General features: G+C 38.0%; 1 protein-coding gene across 2 annotated transcripts; it reads right to left on the minus strand.

Moving 5' to 3' along the window:
• Positions 1-877: 877 nt before the first annotated feature.
• Positions 878-26,188, minus strand: LOC149784353 (uncharacterized). Of its 2 annotated transcripts, XM_089932400.1 has the most exons (4): positions 25,700-26,188; positions 10,665-10,802; positions 10,235-10,303; positions 878-1,539 (listed from the first exon to the last, which is right to left on the minus strand). In XM_089932400.1, the coding sequence occupies exons 1-4, from the start codon at positions 25,839-25,841 to the stop codon at positions 1,490-1,492; spliced, it is 399 nt and encodes a 132-aa protein (XP_089788526.1). In that variant the 5' UTR covers positions 25,842-26,188; the 3' UTR covers positions 878-1,489. The 2 variants fall into 2 exon arrangements, with proteins under 2 accessions (XP_089788526.1, XP_089788525.1); XM_089932399.1 differs by lacking the exon at positions 878-1,539 and having other exon boundaries at positions 2,218-10,303; positions 25,700-26,168.

Below are 26,188 nucleotides of genomic sequence, written 5' to 3' on the forward strand. Positions count from 1 at the left end.
TATGCGTCACAATGAGATTCGTAATGTTCACTCAGTTATGCGTTACAATGACAACTACAAAATTCACAGTTACAACAGAGTTAATATGATGACTAATGATCTGGCGGTTTATCTCTAGCAGGTCCTCAAAAATGTTATCAAAAGTTTACATTGTTACCAAAGAAAGACAGAAGTGGTTCTGTGAAAACTATAGAACGGCATCAGCGTGCAGAATCAGGTCTTTGACACGTTACCAAAGAAGGTTGTTGTTGCTGCGGGGTTTACCGCCATTTTTCAGCATACGATAGGCTATACATAGCGGCCAGTATTAATGGTGGAGGAAGAACCCGGGAAGACCCCGGAAAGAACCACCGACCCACGAGAAGCTACTGGCAAACTTTCTCACATACCAACATTGGCTGAATCCGAGACTCGAACCGGCGCAGAAAGAGGTGAGATGGCAGTGATCCGTAACGGATGCAAAAGAAGGACAGAAGTGGCTCTGTGAAAACTACATAACGGCATCAGCGTGCAGAATCAGGTCTTTGACACTAGACGTACCAGCTGATTAGAATCTTCTAAATCTCCCCACATAAAGAAGTTCTCAACTTAGCAGAGATTAAATAAGTTACTCTCACAATTTCTGTCAATACATGGCACAAATGAACAATGATGTCAAAGGCACGTCCAATATGTAGGCTTCTGTTCGATAGTAGTGATTTTACAGATGCATGTTACAAAATCTGTCACAATTTTAATGGCGGCGTAGAAGTCATAAACTTGCCCAGTACTGAAGAAGAGATAACACTAAAACACCTCTGCATGCTGCATTCTGCCAATTTAACTTTGGGATCGCTCGATTTTAAAGGAAATTTATATACAATAAGACATCATACACTAATGTTTGAATCATTGCCTTTCTTTATTTCCCAAAACTTGAACATACTGATCAAATGTAGATTAAAACTGGTAATGTTACTATCACATCAGATAAGAGGCATCCTATACTTGTTCATGCCATTTGTTATCGGTTTAAATCTGACTCTCATAACATAGTTCTTGCTCTGTGTGCATGAAAATGGAGGACTATATTTCCTTTCTTCTTAGAAATCAGGAAAATGAATCAGGTTTCATAGTAAAACGTTAAGTTCTGGTCGATCCAAAGACATTGGAAATGCGCACAGTTACGATCAAGCCGCATTTATTGCTGCAAGATTATTTGGAAAGCTCTAAAACTAAAATGAGAAAAGAAAAATTGGAAATGAGAAGATAAAAAAACATGAATATTTTACGTCATTAAAATGGATAAGTCATTGGCAACTTCTCACATTAGAAAGCCTAATACAGGAACATGGCTGGAATATGTCGGATGGTGAACTACCATGCGTTTTCTTTACAGGTCAAACAGCAACGTGTCTGGATATGTCGGATGGTGAACTACAGCGCGTTTTCTTTACAGATCAAACAGCTTCTGAGCTCCGACAGGATCTTTTGTCCCCTCTTGTAAGGATCAGTACAAAAATAAAACGTCTGTAGTCAAAGCAGTCTTTCCTTCACAGTCTTGTGTTCATGCAAAGGGAAATGAAGAACGTGAGGACATTTATATTTATGAAATTGTTTCTGATAAAGATGGCGTCGACGACATTAATAATTATAACTTGCAATGCCTGTATCGCCTTGTTTATGAGTTACATGGATAACTCTGACGTTTGTCCCCGACTTTAACTGGAATTTGTGGGAAAACAACCAACAGTGGTTTGTAAAATAGAAACCAAAATTTAATTTCAGTTTTCAATAATTTATTTTATTTACTGATGCCATCCTGAAGATCTCGACATAAAAACCCGACACGACAGAAATTACGAACCATGTGGTACATGCCTAAAATTTAAATCAAAATGTTTAACATCACTGATATTATCCATCATAACGTTGTTCTTTATTTAATCCTCGTGGTGTTAATATTTTGGCTTACGTCTTAATCGAAATGCATGACTTTAGATCATATACTAAGTATAAAAAACCCAGAAAGGTTGGGGCTCACAACATTTCTTAAGGTTCATTCCGATGTTTTTTTAGGGTGTATTTATTCTGAACCCGTTTCTGGAGCAAATGCGTCACTTACAAGTACCACATTCTACATAGTCGACCCGATGGGGGCGTCTGTCGCTTATCTAATAGCATCGGCAAATGAAAAATGACTAAGGGAAATGATTATCGTATGTCCAATACAAACAATTGTATATAAAGTGTTTATTGGCATTGTTGATGAATATAATAACGTAAGACAACAGTAATACAATGAACCATACGAAATGTATCAAATAGTCATTTGAACTTAATCAACAGAAGAAAATCTTTATATCTGTTTTATGACTTTCCAATGCATGGTTATATTTCAGGTACAGTTTCACTACTATTGAAAATTCTATTACGATCATATTTTAATTTAACAACCATAATATCTTAAGTAAAATTATCGATTACAAATATAAAACAAGTAACATGTAAATATTTTAATGTTAAATTGAACAGAACAAACGAAAAATGGTACGTCTAATATAAAACAATATATATAAAATATACAAATTTTAAAAGTACATTATTGACAGATCTGACTTTTAACGTGGCGGTGGCTTATTTTTTAAATTTTTGTTTGCATTTTGGAAAGCAGTATCATGTTTTTGTCTCAAACAAACAAACAAGAAACATAAGTTCAAGACATTGCAAGTTCACTTGACTAATGGAGACCGATTACGACCAATACTAATCACCATCATTATCAAGAAATCCCCTTAGGTCAGAAACCTTATAAGAACTTGCATTTTTTTCTTTCATAGTCCAGGAATAATGCCCATATTAAATTTTACTATAACAAAAATGTACATGTTGCGTTTTCTTAAATTTTACAAAAATGAAATAACTCTAACAATGAGCCTCAATGTGTTTCGTCTTAATACCAAACTAATCTGATGAGAAAATCGGATGCGGCTGCAGTTGCATTCTTTTTACTGTAATAGAGATTTTAAGCAACGTGCAGATGAAAGATAATGCATACAAGCTTAAAATATCAGATCCACCGGATTGTACAAAATAAGACAAATGGATTGAAAAGGCCTATCATCACGAGTAGAAATGTCATTATATCTCACGAGATAGGGACTATATTTGTATAATATACTTTAAAACAACTACTGAAACTATCTGGTGGACTACTTTTATAAGGCAAGTTTAATACTATGTAACTAGGAATATCGCGTAGTGATATGATGTTCTATGGCTAAATACACTATACATGTATACATATTCTCGTTACTGAATTAAATATACATTCGATATACAGTAAAACCCGTCTTGAGAGACCTCTGCTATAAGAGACCACCCGTCTTGAGAGACCAATATTTTTGGCAGAAAAGGTGGTCTTTCAAGACAGGTTCTACTGTAATGTCAATTAAAAACTGGAGCTTCAGGTGGGATTGATATCGCTGATCAGTTTTGCATAATTTAACAGGTGACTATTTCACTAAGCATGCTGATATATAAAATTGTATGAACGTAAGCTTGTGTAGACTGTCTCCCTATCTCTATACCGTGTAACGTAAGCTTGTGTAGACTGTCTCTATACCATGTAACGTAACCTTGTGTTGACTGTCTCCGTCCCAATAATGTGTAACGCAGAGGTGGGCAAACTTTCCAGTGCAAGTGCCACATGCACAAATTTACACCGTGTTGCGGGCCGCATAATTCATTAAATAAAAATTTAAAATACAAACACATACTCGTGTTATACTATTCAGAGCGGGTTACCCAGTTTGGTAGAGTAATAATTCAATTTCCTATGAATGAACTCAAGTTTCTGCAATGTGTTTCAATACAAATGGTCACGTGATAGTGATCTAGAATATTTTTTTACACATAGGTAAATTCTAGGGACTGTTTTCTGTTCCCAATCAGTATTTAGGTCACTTTGGGAGAAGCTTTCTCTAATCCAAATCCTTACACTACCATTACAATAACTAACAAAACACCACTGGTGATTTCCGATTAAAATGTCGACTCCTGATAATGTGTCGATTAGACGTTTAAACAATGCAGTAGAACCGTCCTTCTTGCACTCAACGTACCCCTTTAGCCATGCAGTAGAACCGTCCTTCTTGCACTCCAACGTACCCCTTTAGCCATACAAAGCACACTGCAAGATTTACGAGCCACTCTACATTCATAATTTATTGCATTTTTGCTTCGGCAATATCACCCACAATGTTATCAAAGGTCATGGCCATATTTCATACGTTATGCTTCTTAAGATTGGGTTAGGGTAATAACAACACCGCAACGCTGTAAATTTGGTGATCACGCCACATTAAGAACACCATAAGATCTGATAAATGTGCCACACTCAATTACGAATCCATTTGCTGCGATCATTTCTCTCTAATGGCTTTATTGCAAAACGTGAAGACTTTGCCGAATACGTTGCAAGACAAAATCAGGAATTCTTTACTTCCTGTGCTGTAGCACTGGGATGACAATATTACACAGTAGCACGCAACAAATGTCACAACATACCGATGACGCAAAAATAAAGCGTATCTAAGCCGCCATAGTCTGACTGGAGTGAGCTGATGGGCTACTGTTCAGAAACTTTATATGATAGAAGGATCAAAACAAACTTACGGTGGGGATATATTCTGAAACGTCAGCCGTCGAGAGCGTGATTCAATGTTTTTTAAGACTGGACCAGAAAAATGACTTTCAGTTTGATAATATGCTCGGGTAACTCTTCACAGTTTGCATAATATTTTACTTTTTTCTTGATATGTATGGCTTCTACTTCAAGTTCAATAACTTAGGTTAATCTTTATCCAATACTCGGTCTTTCTTTAACTTTTACAACGTATTCAAAATTATCTATCTGATGGTTTTTTCGTACTTTTATCGAACCATCAAAATTGCTTCACAAATATCGAACATTCGGTCCTTTGTCCTGTACCTGCTCGAAGAAATGAATTTTCCTACTACTGTGATCATATGGAGGTTTAAGTAACTTTGACGTACCCTTCTCTCGCTAAAATCGGTATAAAATCTGACCTGCTAAACTGTCTTTAGTTTCGTCTCAAACACTTTATACAAAATTCTGCTTTTTAATTCCGATCTTTCACTCTGACCATATAGTTTCCTATTCGCAACCTGTGGTAATGCTAACGAGTTATATAACCAGTCCATCTGATACGTACTGACTGCTTAAAATAAAACTAATTCAAGTCAGCATACCCAATCCTGGATTCTTTTTTAAACAACAGATGATCCCAACGTTCTACTGCCTGGATAACTTTTTATTTAAATATTTAACCTAGTGTAAAATACAAACAGTGAAGTGGGACCTCATTTAATGGCAAGATCATCTCATTATTAATCTTGATTGAGATAAAAATGAGAAAAGAACATATTCCAACTTTGATTGCAATTTGATCGGAAGTAATGCCTCCAGAGTAGAAACAAGTTATGCAGTCACAAGCAAGATCACCTCAGTAAGGTGTGAATTTCACTCATTATTAAACTCATCCAGAATCGTGATGATATAATCCCACATTCCAACTATGATTACAATCGGACAAGAAAAATAGTCTACTCGGTGATAGCAATATCCGCCAATCAGATGCAATATTAGATGCATTGCACACGACGTACCATGCACAAAGGGCGCAGGGCCATGTCGTATGCTCGCCATGCTTTACTAGCTCATAAACGTTGTCCAAGATCTTGATGGTTTACGTCTAGTTATCAAGTTCAAACAAAACACCGATCAGAAATAAAATCTGCAGCGCGGTAACGTGCTCAGTTAGGATCACTCACTAATATGCGTAAATCTCACTCATTATTCAACTCATGAGAGTTCTGGGTTATATAAGCCGATACAAGTTCACAAAGACGGCTTCCAGAATGCTAACACAGGCTTAGCCAATTAGTTGTAAAACCAAGATATATATATATATATATATATATATATATATATATATATATATATATATATATATATATATATATTCATATGCATGGATCATTAGTGAACTCTTCTGAACTCTTCCAGATAAAGACCCATACGCTAAGTGTCATCATAGTAGGATCCGATGACTTAACTATATCAATTTCCTAGGACGAGAATTCATAAAAACAAAAGTATAAAACAATTAATAAAACTTGGAATGAGCGAATTCAAAAGATAAGTTGACCATAAAAATACAAAAAGATTAAACAAATGGGATGCCACCGCGAGTTTCGAACTCAAGACCTACTGTTTGGCAGCTGTGACACACAGAAAGACATGTGGGTGTTTATATATATAGATGGAATACTTCTTCATGATATGAGACTGTATTTCAATTCTGATCACAATTAGATCAGATTTACGCCATTCACAGTGGTAACAAACTCAGGTTCCACTCTACAGTATGTACTTTTGAGACTGGAAAGAACGTCCACCTCGGATGTCTGAGGTAGCGGGTTTGAACATCGGCCTAGTCATACCAATTACTTATAAGAACGCTACAAGCAGATGCCTCTCTTTGCGCTCATTATTAACAGGTTAGTGATAGGACATAGTAGCGATGTGACTGAAGAATGTTACAACTCAGTTAGGGGGCCCCGAGTGGCCGAGTGGTCTAAAGCGCTCTCCGTTACGGATCACTGCCATCTCACCGCTGTTTGCGTGGGTTCGAGTCTCAGATTCAGCCAATGTGGATATGTGAGAAAGCCTGCCAGTAGCTTCTCGTGGGTCGGTGGTTCTTTCTGCGGGTTTTCCCGGGTTCTTCCTCCACCATTAATACTGGCGGCCATGTATAGCCTATCGTGTGCTGAAAAATGGCGTTAAACCCTACAACAACTACAACTCAGTTAAAAAATATTACACACAGACACACACACACAGATACACACACACACACACACACAGGTGTATTGTGACTGCAATTTTTTGATATGGTACTTAAGGAAACTGCGCTATCTAAAGCAGACGGGTAATCAAAATGGTTGCTCCTTCATGCTGGAAACATGAGCCTGAACTAACTAAAAGTTCAGTAACTTGAGGAATAATTAAAAGAAGGAAATTAAATTTTACCAGAGTAGAAAACACCAGCTTCAGAAAGTGCAATAAGTGAGTTATAAATTACATAAAATGTCCAAAAATAGCGTCATTGGCTATATTTGTTTCTTCCAAGTTAACCTTTCTCTGAATGTAAAAACCATTTTGCCATGAATGTTTGTTGATTTAAATCAGACTTGTTTGTTTTTGTTGAGTTTAATTATAGTAGCGTTCGCACAATTGTGCATGTGCCACTTTTTTCTGACTGCACCGCAGTCTGCTAGTTGTTCCTGGGGAAGGGGATGGTGCCACCTCCCCTAGGCTTTTATGGATTCAAGGAACCCTGATAGTTTGGCCTCAATCTGTGGGTCCATAAAGGTCCCTACAGTTGAATGGTTGGCTGTCATTAGTGGGAAGGAGAGCTCGGGAACGGTCCTGCTTGCTTTACATCGCTGGTTTCTTCTTGCATTTGCCTGTTGTTGTTGTTGTTTTTTTTTTTGTTTTTTTTCTTTTTCAAAATGTTCTAAAAGAGGGGGGATGTTCTATGCTGTTTATAGAGGTTCTTAGTAGATATCATGTATGAAGAGAGATTTTCAAGGTTATTATGGGATTACTAATCGAGGTGTTTAGGGTGTGTTTCCTACGTTATGTTATTTACAAGTTTTTAGATATTACCTCTTTAAGTTATTTATTAATTGATGTTTTTAGAGATTGAATGTTATTTATACTTTATTTAGCAAGAGACCGGAGTCCTAGCCGATTACACGGTTCGTTAAGGACATCTAGGACAGGAATCCTAGCCGATTACTCGGTTCGTTAAGGACATCTAGGACATCCGATTTTGCGGTTTCCTTAGTTTTTTTATAGGTGCTTCGTAAGTGAATTTTTTATTAATACTTTTATAAAATTTAATGATATGTTATGGTTTTTTATGTGGTGGCTTCTAAATTTATTTAGCTAGTTAGTTAGTTACTGGGTCTTTTGGTTTTGTGGGGATAGTAATTATATTTTGTTCCTAAGTCCTGCTGAGTCTATGAATTGATTTATATTTTTATATGCTGATTGTTTATTTTTATTAGAGTCCATAAGTAACTCTGGGTATGTGTGTGGTGATCCAATCTCTTTTTGGTTTTTGATAAATATTTTCCGAGCGGGTTGATATTTTGGGCATATATTGAATACGTGGTGTAGATCTTCGGTGGTGTGGCAGTTAAAGCAGTTAATGGTTGCTGGTTTGGGTCCTATAAACCTTCCAAAACTGCTTGCTAGTTTAGTTTTCAGACTTGTTAATGACAAGCTTTTCCATCTTTTAGACCTATATAAAGCCTTAAATTTAAATGGTTATCTTCATGGATTAACTTTTAACAAACGGCATATGGTATGTTAGTTTCACTGACTGACAAGAATATCCCAAGGATTATGATTACATACGAAAAAAGAGTGATTTAAAATCCTCTTATGGACTCCTACTCGATCAGCAACGTCAGGTAATAATTTAACAACTCTCTCTCTCTCTCTCTCTCTCTCTCTCTCTCGTCGATATGTTTCAGGTTTATAATGTAGCCGCTGTAGTTTGTTAAACAGAGTAGCAAAATGAAGGCAACAATTTTCACAGTTGATGTTAGAGTTTTCACCAGTATCTATGAGTGTTAACAGACCTTCGCTTTCATAGATTGTCAACTGTAGGAATTATTGCGATTCAAATTCGAGCAAAAAAATTATAAAAAAAGTATATATCCTTCATTGTTCATCGCCAAAGGCTGAAATGAGGAAACAACTCAAATTCTAAGCTTCTCCTTTGAAGATCGCAGGGTTTTGCACAAATGACAACTGTTATACTGCCGCAAGATCTGCATTCCGCTTTTTTCTTTAAATAACTTTGTATCTTTGTGAACAAAACAATTGCACACAAATATTGGAAGGTTATATCATGCAGTTTAACTGTATGCATACTGGGAGCTAAGTATAGAACTGTATGCATACTGGGAGCTAAGTATAGAACCAACAACTGTAATGCGGATGGTGGTTCCTAATGGATTGTACGGACCTGAAGTAAGTTCATTCATGCACTGATAAAAAAGGAATTAGTTTTCCTTTCAAATAAGTTTTTTAAAACATATTGGTTTTAATATTAAATTGTTTGATTTACTGAAACCAGTGAAAAATATTGGACTGCAAGATGCGCCCATTATGGACGTCACAAGCTCCAAGAAAAGCTAATGACAATCCAAAACACTTGTATATAGGGCTCTGTGCCACCTGGCAACACTAGTAAGAGGCAAAGCAGGTTAAAGTGCAATATCAATGTCCAACAAGTAATGAAAACAGTGCGCAGTTAATATCTCTGTAAAATAAAAAGAGAAACATTTCAAAAAGTAACATAGTAAAGCATGTACTTCTGGGTTGGAACCGTCTTAAAATGTACACATTCAACTGTCTGTATATAGTTCAAGACCAAGATGTACAGCTGTGCTAATTTCACGTCCTCTACGTAACAAACTAGAGGAACTACGAAATGTCAGGTACATTAATGAGGTGTCAATAGAGAACGTGAAGGGCCTTCCTCCAACCAATCCCACCCACCCTGGTAAATCATCTGGAGGTGAGGAGTTTGTACAAACAAACAACGCACATCCTGAACTGTCGGCACATTATGAGACTGCAGATAAGGGGTTATGTTGCTTGTAGATGGTCTCGACTTGTAAGCGAGAAATCAGGTAATCGTTATCCCATTCCTTCACAATACTGACAATTTTCACGTAATTCCGCGTGACAACATATAACACTGAGATTCATTATGCAACAATGGCGTGAACATATCTGACGGGTTCTAATAGATTTAACTGGAGCATTTTGATATTCGACCAATTAGAAAACACGTTGCATTAGCGGGTGTGTCGAATGCAAAATATAAACATAATGGAGTTGTTACATTGTGAAACTAATGCATGATACAAAAGATATATATATATATATATATATATATATATATATATATATATATATATATATATATATATATATATTGTCAACACTGTAGAGTACAGCCTTCTTGGTCCGGTTATATAGAGGAGTAGGCGCCAGCAGCTCTTTGATTGCTTCCCTCGAACACAATAACAAATATGTTGAGGAAGATGATGCCAATCCCAACTAAAGTAAGGGCAAAGGACCAACCGTACAAAGATGGTTGATCAACTTCTAATCTGACTGCATACACAATGATCGATGCCACACCAAAGATGACTGAAAGTAAATGACAACTTTACTAACTATAGCTTGCAACCGGAGACTGCTATATTTGATATCAGTCCTAGATTAAATGAACGAATCCCAATCTTGCCATTTACATTGATTATAAATGTAAAGAAATTATAATTAATATTCCATCAGATATGTCGCTATTTATATGCTTTCTGTATAATAAAGAAAGGAAAAAATATCATTAAACTGTTATTTTTATCTCAAGTTAATTAACAATCTTTCTTTTGAAATTACATATAAAAAAATGGCGTTTTAAATATGACATTGCATATATTTGTCATTTTCGTAGAAATTTTTTTATAAATTTTCATTTATAACCATATGAAATGTACAGACATATTACCTGTTAATAAAGCGCTGATAAACGCACTCATGATAATCTTTCGAGTGTCTGGCCCGACTTGCTTGACCACGTGCAGAAGAAGAATGAGGGCGTGTATGATTCCAAATACAGTGCTGATGACTACAGTTGCCTGGACAGCTAAAAGTAAGATGGTAAATGATATTCTTCTTGACAGAAAATTATATCAAGATTCTGCCTATGTAAGCAACTCTGTAAAGATAAAATATTATGGGCATTTTATGCTACAATTGTGCAGTCGTGTTTGGTGTACAACCAAAACTACTAACATGGTATCGACAGCGATGTATGTGGTATCTAAAAAGATACCGATTTACAGTTTGACACTGACTCCCTATGACTTAAAATGTTCTCATTAAAGCAAGTATCCGTTATTGTTGCATGCTATAGTGACTTATGGATTCAGGCGGGAAAAGTGCCACGTAAGTAGTGAATAGGAATACCATACGGACAATGGGGCTTTAATGTTAAAACAAAGGGTTTGTACCCTACGGACAAAGGGAACTTAACATGGGTGGGATACTCTACGGACAAGGGAAATATGACATAGGGAATGTATAGCGACAATGTATTGGGAAGTCTAGGGACGATGGGAATTTAACATGGGGAATCTATAGCGACAATGCATTGGGACTGTCTAGGGACAATGGGAATTTAACATGGGGAATGTATAGCGACACTGTATTGGGACTGTTTAGGGACAAAAGGAAACGTATAGAGACATAGATCTATCACAAAAACATAGATTTATCTATTAGACATATATCTATCAAACAATCAACTATACAATCGACTAAAAACATTTAGGCAAGAGTTGTTGTGGTTGTGGGGTTTAACGCCATTTTTCAGCACACGATAGGCTATGCATGGCGGCCAGTATTAATGGTGGAGGAAGAACCCGGGAAAACCCCGGGAACAACCACCGACCCACGAGAAGCTACTGGCAAGCTTTCTCACATACCCACATTGGCCGAATCCTAGATTCGAACCCACGCAGACAGAGGTGAGATGGCAGTGATCTGTAACGGAAAGCGCTTTAGACCACTCGGCCACTCGGGGCCCCCATTTAGGCAAGAGAGAATAGACATCATTTCTAGACATATGAATGGCCATAAAAAGGGCCGTTTAGCTTTTCTCCTATTGTCCCTAGACAGCCCCAATACATTATCGCTATACATTCGCTATGTATAATTGCCCTTGTCCGTAGAGTATCCCACCCATGTTAAATTCTCCTTGTCCGTAGGGTACACCCCACCCCCACCCCACCCCGTTTTAACATTACAGTCCCATTGTCCGTTGGGTATTCCCATTTACTACTCACGTGCACAGACAAAATGTCATAGTTTAGATACATGGCAAAGTTGATTGAGATTAATGATAAACATTAAATACGGATGAGTTTTGGCCATGGGGTATCTCACGTTCTGGAAATCTGACAAAAAAGATGCCGTTAAAAAATGGAAATTGTTTGATGATGTTTTGCATGCTGGTCTCATTATTAAACTGTCCCTCAGCGTACCTGAAGTAGTATGCCCATATAATCTCCATAAAATCCGTAACTGAGGTGATTTTCATCAGAAACATGCTACCCTAATTCAACGTGGTCGGCTACTCAGTATACGCAATATGTAATCAAGTAAACACCGTCAATACTACCAACCCGTCAGGGTGAATCTTTAGAATAACAAATGGCAAAAGTTTGTCTTTTATCAGATCAGACAGACAGAGCACAAATATTATTTTGCATTACAGTTAATTGGTACAGATGTAATCATGCAAACATGAATTACTGAAGAGGAAAAGTACCATAATTATATTATTTATATCTATAGAATGCTTTTCATTTATGAAAAAATATAATTTCACGTATATCAAATGTAACAACCAACTTATAATTAAATATATCAGTCCTGAAATGCAATTTAAACATTAATTACTTGAACAAAAGTATTATTTTCTTATCATTTTTGTTGATCAAAGTATAAAACTTTGGAGAACGCGTTTATAATTCTTTTTGAATTTGCAGACACAACTATTTTAAACCAAAACACCTACACGCATATTGCCTATGATCTAATATTGTACCCTTGACAATGAGCTAATGAAAATAATTGTTACATATTTAATTGTGGATTTAATGGCAATTATTGTTGCATACTATGTAGAACTAATGGCAATTACTGATACATACTATACTGACTTGTAGAATGGTAATTATTGTTGCAAACTATACTGACTTGCAGAATGGTAATTATTGTTGCAAACTATACTGACTTGTAGAATGGCAATTATTGTTGCATACTATGTAGAACTAATGGCAATTACTGATAGATACTATACTGACTTGTAGAATGGTAATTATTGTTGCAAACTATACTGACTTGTAGAATGGTAATTATTGTTGCATACTGTGTAGAACTAATGGCAATTACTGATACATACTATACTGACTTGTAGAATGGTAATTATTGTTGCAAACTATACTGACTTGTAGAATGGCAATTATTGCTGCATACTATGTAGAACTAATGGCAATTACTGATACATACTATACTGACTTGTAGAATGGTAATTATTGTTGCAAACTACACTGACTTGTAGAATGGTAATTATTGTTGCATACTATATTGACTTGTAGAATGGTAATTATTGTTGCAAACTACACTGACTTGTAGAAATAATGGCAATTATTGTTGCATATTATACTTGTGGAACTAATGGCAATTATTGTTGCATACCATGTAGAACTAATGGCAATTACTGCTGCATACTATATTAACTTGTAGAATGGCAATTATTGTTGCATACTACAATGACTTGTAGAACTAATGGCAATTATTGTTGCATACTATATTGACATGCGTAATTACCCGATAATGGCTACTGTATAAACGAAAAGGACATGTTAAAAAGCAGTTTAGATACAGTACTAAATTCATTGGTGTTGGATTAACGTTAATATGAAGCGTAATGGTGTAAATTCAGATAAACAAAAATATTTATCAGGTTAGGGGTATCTAGTACTTGCTGACATCAAATACATCAAATAAGCAAGTACTAGTCCAGTTAACACTCTTCACTGCATGGACTAGCAATGAGTATTGTACGTAACTAGGCCACACTATTCTTATTCCCATTTATATTTATTACACGGAAAGTCTCAAATAAACCACTCGAAGAACATATTCCATTTGCAGAGATGGTGATCCTTTTTCTAATAACTTCCAGTAGGTATAATTTGAACGTGGGTCATTTGTGTTTCTTTTTGAAATTTCAATAACAGTAAAGTGGAGAAAAAAAATAAAACCTGTCTCTGAAAAATGTATTCTTGTCTTCTGACTAATCCTCGTACGGTCATTTACATATATGTACAAATATATACACCCACACACATACACACACAAAAAAAAGATGACGAATGAATATATTTATCAATTTTTATCTATGTACGAGTGCAATTTCAAGAATACGAAGATTGTAATCGATAAATCATTTCCTGCTGCATATTTCAACACAAAAATCAGATTTTAACAAGTCATGAAATGGTCATATTTTAACAAGTCAGGAAATGGTCTGAAATATTGTGAAAATAGCTGAATATCAAAATGTTAATTCTACCTGTCATTCTGTGCAATCCGGTATATCTATGATCGAACTGCAGAACATTGTTGTTAACGAAAAATTGCATGTTATAAAATTACGTCCTTAATACAGAAATAGTCAAAATTTTCTACCACGAATGACCACAGATACATGACTCACAGATTTTTAATCAACGGAAGATTAAAACGGAGCTCGATATGCTTAACATGTATTCTTAAAAAAGCAAACTATTTTTATAACCATTTGAACATTTCAAATACTTTTATGGCACAATGACAAACTAACATATCGTTCCAACAAGTATTTTGCTTAAAGATACGCAGTTTTATAGATGCCTGTACGGAGATGTATTTTCTGGGAAATCTGAACCATTCGTGTGCTCAGTTTCCAACATTAAAGGCGAGAATCTGACAGATATAATTCAACACTGTAACAAAGTCCATACTAATTATTTTTTAAAAATATCGATAGCTGGTTCTTGACGAAACTAATGCTAAACTAAGATGCCAGTCAAAACACCACAATAGTTTTGTACCATCATCTCTCGATCTTAAAGGAACATACAGTGTGGTTCAACAGATGAACAACAGCAATTTGAACTCAGTAGCTTAATTAGAACCACTTTTGAGCCCAAACCGCTACCTCTAGCAAGGGGTGTACATTTCCAGACGCTGTGTTAAATATTCCTGGGAGCTGGGTGTGCATTTTAATAGACCGTATTAGACTTTTCCGGAGTCGGCTTAGGTCCAACAGATTAATATGAGGCCACTGCCGAGCTAAAACCGCTACCCCCTGACATGAGGTGTACATTTCCAGTGGCCGTATTGGATATTTTCGGAGGCTGTTGAATAGGAAGCATAGGCTGTGATAAATGGGACTGATCCACATAACTCCTTGTACAAAGTTCCTTTTACTCTTCTATTACCGCCTTCATGCTACATTTGTTGTCTTCTTCGTCGTCGGACTTAATACCGCAAGCACGATGCTGCGTGAATTGCATTGGCTTTTCTAGGGCCTCTTCTCGATTTGTGATTTTGCGCACACTGCGAACCATCGACGATAGGGATACAAATCGACGATAGAGATACAAATCGACGCCTTGCACTGGTTTGCCATTCCAACAACTGCTGAAACTTTCACCTGCACTGCAGTTCCTTCACTTGGTAGACTGCCAAAGCGGCTTGGGGATCTTTCTGGCACCGTGTTGCTGGATATTGGCGTTGTCAGCGAACTCCGACAAATACTAATAGTGGAATTTCTTGGTCGGGGCCATCGCTTGCGTATACCTCATGGAATATCCTATTCTTCCTAAGTCGCTTGCTTATATATCTTGGAATACCCAATATAACCTCTTGATAGGTACTTCCGTCCATCGGAACGACGAAAAGCGCAGTAGTTCCAGCTTTCGGCAACATTTTCGAAAATGCTTAGATTGAATACGGAAGGCAGAAACAAAGGGAAGGTTTTATGCACAAGTATTGGACCAATTCTAGCTACACCTGCATACAGTCGCCCCTAGCTGACTACCGCAGCACGCCTATCGTCCAACTGAACATAGAAGGCTTATCTTGTTGGGGGTTTTTTTGGTGTGTGTGTGTTAATATCTAATATGTCCTCTGGAAATGTACAACGGCTATCCTATCCCTTGGAGGCGTTGTACTAAAGATAGCTACAACTGCCTATTTGACTACTGCTGCCTATGCTGCCCATCCAGCTACCACCCATAGGCGTATACAAGACATCTGGAAATACCCAGTACAGCTTCTACACATATATACCGGGTCGCTGTAGCGGACATAAGGTAGTAGTAGCGCCTTCTTAACGATTACAAGTAGCGTTGGAACAAACCCAGCCACCGGTTGAAGATTAAAACAAAATTACACCAGAAGGAAATGGCCAAGAGGCCACATCCATGGACAACAAAAAAGAACTGCGAAGAAAAAAATATCTGATAAAGAATATCAAAATGGAAGGCAAATTATATCAGCTATTAAATCCATTGTATAAAATATCCTTAAAGAGAGAAACAGTAATTGGTAATGGGATTGCAAAGTAATAACATGTTAGAAAATATAAGCCACAAGATCACAGTAACCACATAAACAGTATCGTATTGTGACACTGAGCACAGTTGGTTGTTCATAGTAGAAAAGCGTAGCAATATTTGTAAAAACTGAAATCATTCCAAGTCAAAAAGATGACCAAAATAAATAATGAAAATAAATATGGAGTCTTCAGTGTATCGTTTTCCAAATACCCATATGAATAGGAATTTAATCCAATTCTGATTACTAAATAAAACAGCTGTCGGCAAACCAGAACAGTAGCCAACTTCAGTAGCTCACCTGAGCTTTTCACTTATAGCCTATCTCAACATACTTCCTGTCAGATTACACTCCACCCCTCTTTTTTCGAATCATGTGTCAGGGCTCGTAAACATAAACCCGCTGCATATTACATGGCGGTCAGTATATTTGGTAGAGAAAGGTTCTTATCCTACATAAAAGTCGAAGACCCTTAAAGCTCAAACACTGAAAAACTTACCCATTCACATGAACAAAGGAACTTTGAAACGAGACTTTTAATTATAAATTGTATGTGATGACATGTTGATGAAATTAAAGGTAATTATGATGAGAGACAGACAGACAGACAGACATTATAGGCTATTGGTAATATAAAATTATATGTTGGACTTATCTTGTCCAAAATCAAGTTCATTTTCTACTTGACCTGAATCTTTGATGGACAAGTTATTCCTATAGATGTTATGGTCAAAGCTATGTCTGAATTCTCCTCGTCTATCAGTATAAAGCAACTTTTGCGATTTATGGGTATGGCTGGATACCATCTGAAATTTTGCTCCAATTTTACAATAATTGCTGAACGCCTGACAAATGTATTGAGTATAAAAACCAAGTTTCTGAAAAATGTCAGGAGGCGTTTGATTAGTTAAAAGCATTATTTAAGAGTGCACCAGTTTTTTCTGCAGCAAAGTTCAGTCTATCGTATAAGATGTATGTTGATGCAAATGATGTTGAGGTTGGTGCAGTACAAATTGAAGAAGACAAAAATGGTGTAGATCATCCAGTGTGCTATTTTTCTAAGAAATTAAATAGGCACCAAAGAAATTATTCCACATTCGAGAAGAAATTTTGGGCTCTGATACTGGCAATGCATCACTTTAAAGTCTATATTAGTTCAGCTCCTTCTCTAATTATTTTGTTTCGTGATCACAGCTCCCTTACGTTCACTGGCAAGAGAAAACACAAAAATCTGAGATTATTTAGGTGGAGTTTGATGCTTCAGGAATAAATACTGACATTAGTTACAATAAGTGAAAAGACACTCTAATAGCAGATGCACTCTCACGTGTAAATAAATAATATAGTTTCAAGTCTACTTTTGTGTCATTCACAAGATTTCATCTTAAGTAATTATCACGTGTATATTTGTATAATAGTCAAACGAAAGTTATATTGCATAAATCTTTCTTTTTATGAGGAGAGGTGTTGTGTATATTTAATATGCATTGTTTGCTTGTTATTTTTTATTTTTTTATTTCATTATATGTTATTCGTAATGTAACATTGTATGTTGGACTTGACCTTGTCGAAAATCAAGTTCATTTTTTACTTAACCCGAGTCATTATTTTGTTTAGTTCTGTAAATAATTAATGCATAGCTAAAATATGTTCAATGGGTTTGGGTATACTATTAGGATTATTATTTTTGTCTAGAATTATCTTTGCCCGAGTCAAAAACGTTGTATTTACTACATTTTATATTCTAATTATTACTAAGATTTTATTTTGAAAGCATATGGAACCTTCCAAAATGAAATTTTCCATTAGGTAATAGTTTGGGGTTGGGGGGTTGATGAAATGCTAATTGTTACCTGAGGTCAAGCAGAGGACCATATGATTTTGTTTTTCTATCAATTATTATTTCGATCTTTAAGATCTTAGCAAAATCAATGGCATTATCGTTGTGTCCAGTACTTCATTTCGGCTGGAACTGTATTTATTCAAATTATTTATTCACTGGAAATACGAAGTGCTCATCGAAAATAGCATTCCTGGAAACAGATTTGAACTTATAGTGAAAATTCAAATAAGGATATATTCTTAGACTGTATTTTTGCGACCCAATAAAAGACTGTTGGCACATCACAACTACATGAACCACTACAAGCACATCAACACATTCAGCGTTGAATTTAATTTGGATTTCCACTAAAGTTTATTCAGAACTTTAATCATTAGGACTTGTGTCTGTAATTCTATAATTATTTGGGATTTAATAAGTAATAGTGTAAGTTCCTTTTGGTTACATTTTCACTTTGTACAAAGGTTGTTGCTCCTCGCTCTTTTCTATTACTTAATTTAAGACCACAGAGTCGTAATATCTAGGATGTTCTTATACATGGTAGAGGTCTACACCAGTTGCTGCAAGGAACCGAATTCGTGATGACTATAAGTAATTCTGAACAACACCTAGACAAATATTTAAACCCCATTCAAACAATAATATCCAAGGATTACCAAACGAATTTCAAGAGTAGATCTACATCGTCGTTTGGTAGGGACTTGCCAGAACAAAATCTCAGTTGGTGACTGAGCTACGTTTGTGTCGAGAAAATCACAAGAGGAAATTGACAAAAGTCAACAAACTCATCAGATTTATTTGGATCAAGTCTGCGTTCATCCGATTATTCCGCTTTAGACCGTTTACCGTTCTGGACCGTTCGAATGAATGGCAGTAGTCAGAAATTACTATGTGCATTGCTTTCGCTCTAGGAGAAGACATAAATAAAACAAGGACAATTAGAAGCGACCCCAACGTGGGTATAAATACTGACTGACATGATCATGGATACTTTACAAGAGAACGTTCGTGGTTAGCCTGTGTAGTTGAGAGAACGCATTTACAGAGAGCTGCTCAAAATACAAGTTCAACACAAAAAACAACTGCATCCCTTACGTGACCGATGTTCAAACCAGTGGTACTTGAATGCTGTAAGAGGACTGATTTACATGAAAGTGTTCCATTGGTCATACATTATTAAACTGTTCGTGGGCAAGAAGGATTTGTCTGTTGTGACTCGTTCATTTTACTACAAGGAAGACATACTGCAACGAATTTCAGAAGAATTAGAAAATTACCAAAATGCTTTACACAATGTAAACTTAGTTCAAGAGGAAACGTTTGAACGGAGTGTGATGTGTAAGTTAGTGACTAAACCATTTACATTAACCACTGGAATACGATCACCTCTGTACAGAAAGTAGACATACTGCCTCCGACAAAAAAAGGTATAAAAACGGGCTACCATGCCACGGCCTTTATCAATGGTGATGCAACAAATTCCGTGTAAGGAAATCAATGAGAATATTCAGACAGTGGAGGATTACCAAAACGTATTACATGAACTATGTCCATTGAATTCGGGTCGTCGTGTGGTGTGTTTCTTAGTGACTTCCTTTCTGGAATTTCGTTTACCAGCCGATTCCTTGTGGGCTCTTTACGAACAGTAGTTGCCACCAAATAAAACATGAAAGTGGTCTCTTTAAATGTCCACAAGAGACTCATTATTTTAAAAGCCTTGCATTTTCATCTAAATACTTTTCTACCTATATGGGGAAAAAAGATTCAACTTTTAGGTACTGAAGATGTGTACGACGGTGTGTGTGTGTGTGTGTGTGTGTGTGTGTGTGTGTAGCTTGTGACCTGTGATACACCCTCGCTGGACAGATGTTTGTGACTGGAAGAGTTGGGGTTTCGAGGCTTGGACCAAACAAGTGGCCAATTATGCCAAGAGTTGTGATCCTAAATTCAAACGTTCAGTGAAAAAAGTAACTTTTAAACCTGTGTTAGTAAACAGTGCCAGAAGAATAAGAACCCGACACCGAGGAGAACCACTTCCATCAGGACAGGAGTATCATGGACATTCCCGAAAGACCATTCCTGGAGGACACCTGTATGACTGTATCCAGCGTAGAGACTAAGAACATTACACACTGTCCTTAGGACACCTTTGTTACCAAAAACATGTTTAACAGTCACTTGTTTATATTCCACTTTAATCGCTGTGATGTGTATTTTATCGCTGTACTTAACCATTTGGCTTTCTTAAGTATTTTTTGTCATTCATGTCGTTCCATTTTAAACATGTGTTGAAATAAATGTGTCCTGAAAAAGTATAACAACTCTTGTATTGTCTGTCTTCGTGTCATTCCTGCACTTTGGTAACCTCTGTTGTCACTCTTCTCTCTCCAACCACTTTCAAAGTCATCGACGAACACTTAGATCGTGCTAGTTGGGAGGCCATGTATCCTCGCCATCCCTTTAACATGTTAATTTCCTGACCTAGTGTTCTATATTTGTTTTGGTAATGATATGGGTCTTGCAAGTTTTGGTATCAGATGGATGTTTTCCTTCACGTTCGTACTTAACAGATATAAAGGGAAGCGCTCGTCAGCCTGGCTACTTTGCGTTCAATCGCAGCTGAATACCAACCTTTTATCATGAGTGCGTGTTGGGTTCATTCCCACTCATGAGGGTCCTACATTCAGGTCGTTAGAGACTAATTAGTCCCACCACCTGAAGGCCAAAGTAATTAGTGTTCCTTGAACACATAAATGCCTGGGGATGAGGCACCAATTCATTCCCCCAGGGTCAATTAATAAACCAGCTTTGGTGGTATAAATCGTCGAACATGCCCTGGCGGGCGAAATCGACGTAAATTGAATTCAGTCAGTCAGCCTGGCTACAGTCACGTAGAATCAAGTGAACGGTAAACGTCTAATGGAACTCAACCCTGCAACACAACGACTGGATCCAAGATGGCTGCCCGCTATCGCAGTTATTCCTGCACCAGCCCTAATGGCCATTAAGGTCATTGGGGGAAAAAAAACAAGCTACCAATTGGGGTTTGAGAGCTGGAGCAAAAGTAACCACTCTATTTTTAACCTGAAATAACAATACTGAGGAAGAGGGCTTGAATACCGAGACTGGAGATTATGGCTTAGTTCGGAATAATAGTAGCAGGAGACGTAAGGAGAGGAGGAAAGCTGCTCAAGTGAGGACCGCAAACCACTCTGATACGCCCGCTAGTAATTCCAGCAATAAACCAAGAACTCCAGAGCAGATACAGACCCCCAAATGTTGATTAGAACAACAATAACAACATCCACCCAGACCAGTACTCAGCAGGGAAAAGGGAAAGAAGCAGAAACTCAGACTGATATAGCCACAAACGATGCTACTACTGAAACTGAGATACCACCAGAAACTGAAGACCAGAACTCAGAAGAAGAGAAATCAGTAGCGAAAGAAGAAAACCCTGATGAGGACAATGGAGAGGATGTTACGCTTGAACAGCGATATAACGAGTTAGGAATACAGGAAACCCTAAGTGAACCCAAAAAGGCAGAGAACTATATTAGTTCTATTAAGTACATGGTGTTGAGGTCACTTAGGACAAAGAGGAAACCGACCCCCAGCAATGGTTGTTTTCAAAGCGTATCCTCTCGCAAAAGCATACCAGGAACACCCGCTTACTATCCTTGTGGACCATGCAGCCGAGTTGTCATAAATGTATGGTATGAGGCATTTCCCGAACAGACAAACGAGGAACAACACACGGCGGCTGAAACTTGTGACAACGAGAACCGTCGAAAAACCTTCTTAGGACTAAAAAATTTCCTTTTACCAAGGAATTCCATTTTGGCTGGTAATTACAATTCTATAAAACCATTCCACTGACTTGATCATTTAGACCACCAACTTGATCATTTAGACCACCACTTCAAAATTTTAACCATGTTACCTAATAGTGACCAAATTTTTTATGTCGCTTAGACACATTAGTAATTAGAAATTAGAAATTTGTGGGCATTTCAAATGTACACTATGTACTAGTATTAATTAATTAATTAGGACGTAGGAAAATTATTAAGACTTATTTGATCTGATCGAATTGCACGGATGGCTGACATATTATTGGCATTTTTTATTGTCCATTAGTACAACTGGACTGAATTTGGTTAAGCATGGGCTGGCGTTTTGGGGGAGTACACGACATCCATGGCCGGCTTGCCGAGTTCCTTGCTTCGTTGACTCGCTCGGACATCGTACACGAACGGAGATGTGGAACCATTTCCACCCGTCAAAAACCAGGTGTCCCCATGTGACATCATCTCTGCGACCAATTTCAGCGCACGTTACGTACTGCTTGGGTCGACACCTGGTGCGTTCAATCGCAGACTTAAATTAAACTTTCTACCATGAGTGAGTGTTGGGTCTAATTCCACTCTGGTACAGCCTTACATTTAAGTCGTTAGGATCTATGAGTTATTCATATTGAACCAGACTTGTTGGCTCAATTAAGTAGTGTTCGCCTGAGCACATTAAGGTGTGGGGGATGTGGCACCATTCCGTCCCCCACAACCAATTAAATAGCCTGACGTCAGACATTAACTAGACGCGCATGCCCTCTGGGCGAAAGCGTCTCTAATTTCAATTTGATGATCATCATCCTGGCTACCCATCGTTGATTCATCAACTTGAAAAATGAATACAATCGCAAAACTCTTGGAACTTCAGATGCATATAGAGTATGACAGGCGCATACTAGATGAACTGACCATGGGGGCCATAGTAGAAAGTGTTACGATAGAGGAGGAGGAAGAGGAGAGGAAGAAAGGAGAAGAGAAGGAAAACAAAAGAACGATCCTTCATCACCTCATAATGAGACCTCTGTGTGAGGTCAAGCTTGAGGTGAGGACGCCTCCACCACTACAACCAGCACCATAACCACATCAGCTACAGCCACCAATACCAGTGCCAGAGATAAGGAGACCACGTTGTCCCCAAACACTAAAAAAAGACAGAGGGAAGTCTTCACTATCCCACAAAATGAAGACTGGGATCATGAAGCCACTCAACGCGCCTTTGCGCTCCTAAGAACAAACATCAATTGGGAGCAGGACTGGAGTAGACGTTGCGTGTGTAGGGCCAGGCCTGGGAGATGTCAGCATTACGCAGGTGTATCTGAAGCTTCTCAGGGCTAACCAAATCTTTAGAAAAGAGACTATTCAAGTTGCCAATTGGCGTGAATTGGAGTAGTGTGATTATAAACACTCACTCCTTTCCTGATGTAATTTGTAATTTTGTGTGTGTGTGTGTGTGTGTGTGTGTGTGCGCGCGTTCGTGTACGTTTGTGTGGATAGTAGATATTGTGTTTGTATGCGTTCGCGTCCGTTTGTGTGGATAATATTTCTGGGGTTTCTTTTTCCTCTTCCCTCTGTGTGGGTAGTATATTTTGGGTTTATTTGTTTCTACTTCCCTCTGTGGTGTGTGTGTTTGTGCGTTCGCGTACGTTTGTGTGGATAGTGGGTATGCGTTCGGGTACGTTTCTGTAGATAGTATATTTGGGTTTTGGTTCTTTTTCTTCTTCTTCCCGTGTGTAGAGAGGATATTTGGGGTTTGGGGGGGGGGGGCTCTTCCCTTGTGTGGATAATATATTTGGTGTTTGTATGCGCTCTTCGTACGTTTGCGTGGATAGTATATTTTGGTTTTTTTTCCGCTTCCCTCAATGTGGATAGTATATTTTGGGTTCGTTTTTTCTTCTTCCCTCTGTGGTGTGTGTGTGTGTGTGTGTGTGTGTGTGTGTGTGTGTGTGTGTATGCGTTTGCTTACGTTTGTGTGGATAGTATATTTGGGGTTTGTATGCGTTCGCGTACGCTTGTGTGGATAGTATATCTGGGATTTGTATGCGTTCGCGTACGTTTGTGTTGCTATAGTGGCCCAGGGTGGGTGGGTCTTGCAAAGCTAATTCCCACTATCGCTAAAGTGACCCCATTCACTGCTGGGGTCAATAATTTCAAAGATGGCTTGACACGGACGCTGAACCTTACTCCCACATTAAAATCGTCATGTTGCCTATAGTAACTTTTCCTTACAGTTAGAAGGTAACAATTATGCCCTGTAAATGCTTAAATAGCAGGAGCTTCCATGGTCTTTGCTCTCCCATAAACCCCTCGCCCACTTGTTTACGCACACACCCCCACCCCATTGAAATCTGAATCCGCCAGGTGCTGCGCACCACTTGTACACTAGAAGAAAGAGTCGAATACCTTTCCATGCTCGTACTGGAGTGTGTGTGTTTGTGTGTGTGTGTGTGTGTGTGTGTGTTTCGCGTACACATCTTACTCGTCAACTTCTTGCTAGCTTTAAAAATTGCAAATGTGGTCAACCCTTCTTATTGATAATGGATAATATTTAATGTTACTCTATATAATCTTCAAACTTGTGGGAACGATCTTTTTGGTAACTAGATGAAGCTCCAGATTACTGACTATTCAGGAAGAAAATTTCAGATATATTTAAGCACATGGGATTACATGTGTTATTGTTTCTTGAATGGGGGTGGGGAAGGTCAGTTTCCCAAATTAGGAAATGCTTACAAGTGTAATGATGGCTTGGTCAATAGACCTTCATCTATGGTGGCCACTTTACGATACTACACACAGTCCAACTATCCCCGGTCCCCATCCCCTATGGAGGGCACTTTTCTATCTATAGAATGGTCAGTCATCCGCTAGTTGTGCAATTACAATACTTTCAATAAAGGACCCGAGGTGAAAAGACCATACGTGTCATTGTTTTGCACCTTAAATGGGCAAACCTGTCTTCGTTTTATTAACAGACCAAAGGACTGATCAAAATGTAAATTTTACTTTAACATAATAAATACATCACAAAGTATCATGTGCCCGTGTCTATATTTTTCACACTGTACTTTGCGACAATAACAACAATAAATACATCACAAAATATTATGCAGATAATATAAATACAGGCACTAAAAAGACTTGATGTAGGAGGTGTTAATGCCTGTATATACACTCAAGGCCGACCGGGGGGGGGGGGGCAACCGGGGATATATCCCCGGGGTCCGCGCCTGTGAGGGGGCCTGGGCCGAACAACACTTTATAAAAGAAAAATTTTGTTTGAACAAAAACTAGGAGAGACCCGGATGTTTCTTACCCCAGGGCCCGTGATCGCTCTCTACGGCCCAATCGCCACTTTCTGATGTAACGTTATTTCTGTTCTGTTAAATTGATGTGGCCGAGTGGTCTAAAGCGCTGTCCGTTACGGATCACTGCCATCTCACCTCTGTCTGCGTGGGTTCGAGTCTCGGATTCAGCCAATGTGGGTACGTGAGAAAGCTTGCCAGTAGCTTCTCGTGGGTCGGTGGTTCTTTCCGGGGTTTTCCCGGGTTCTTCCTCCACCATTAATGCTGGCCACCATGTATAGCCTATCGTGTGCTGAAAAATGGCGTTAAACCCTACAACAACAACAACAACAAAGTTAAATTGACATGTGTATGTAAGGGCTATCCAACTTACCTTTGCAGACGTTCACATAGCAGTCATTCCACAACCCGGTACCACCCTTGGACCAGTATGAGGTCGCCATCCCTACCGTAAGCAGTGTGGCACCCACGATCCCAACTAGCAACGAGAATACGCCCACAGTTTTCCCAGGCATTGTTTCAGGTCTCTGTTTCTCGTCGTTCTCAGCGCTGTTTGCTTCCGGACTTCCCCTGTTGCCGAGTCACATGGTTATTTACTCCAAAACAAATCCGTCACAACTGTGGGTTCTCCGAGGGGTTGATGCGTTAGCATATTGTCAGCATATTTGTTCTTACATAAAGAATTTGATTTAAACCATCAGAGTTGGAGACTTAATTAAACTTTCTAAGTAGAGTACATTATCATCATTATATGATGTCGATGGTAATTACGTTTCAAATATGTATTCAAGCATTTCTACAGTACACGGGCATTTAAAAAGCTTCAGATGCGGATACTGCTGGTGAATGCACCACTCGTAAC

This window comes from Sinohyriopsis cumingii, chromosome 14 (genome assembly GCF_028554795.1).
Source record: "Sinohyriopsis cumingii isolate HCF-2022 chromosome 14, ASM2855479v2, whole genome shotgun sequence".
NCBI lineage: Eukaryota > Metazoa > Mollusca > Bivalvia > Unionida > Unionidae > Sinohyriopsis > Sinohyriopsis cumingii.

Excerpts from the sequence above, each read along its gene's own strand:
- LOC149784353 (XM_089932399.1), bottom strand. The coding sequence starts at position 25,841 with ATGCCTGGGAAAACTGTGGGCGTATTCTCGTTGCTAGTTGGGATCGTG. Across the intron at positions 10,803-25,699 it reads CTATGTGAACGTCTGCAAAG|CTGTCCAGGCAACTGTAGTC; the intron begins GTAAGTTGGATA and ends TCTTACTTTTAG. Across the intron at positions 10,304-10,664 it reads TATCAGCGCTTTATTAACAG|TCATCTTTGGTGTGGCATCG; the intron begins GTAATATGTCTG and ends ATTTACTTTCAG.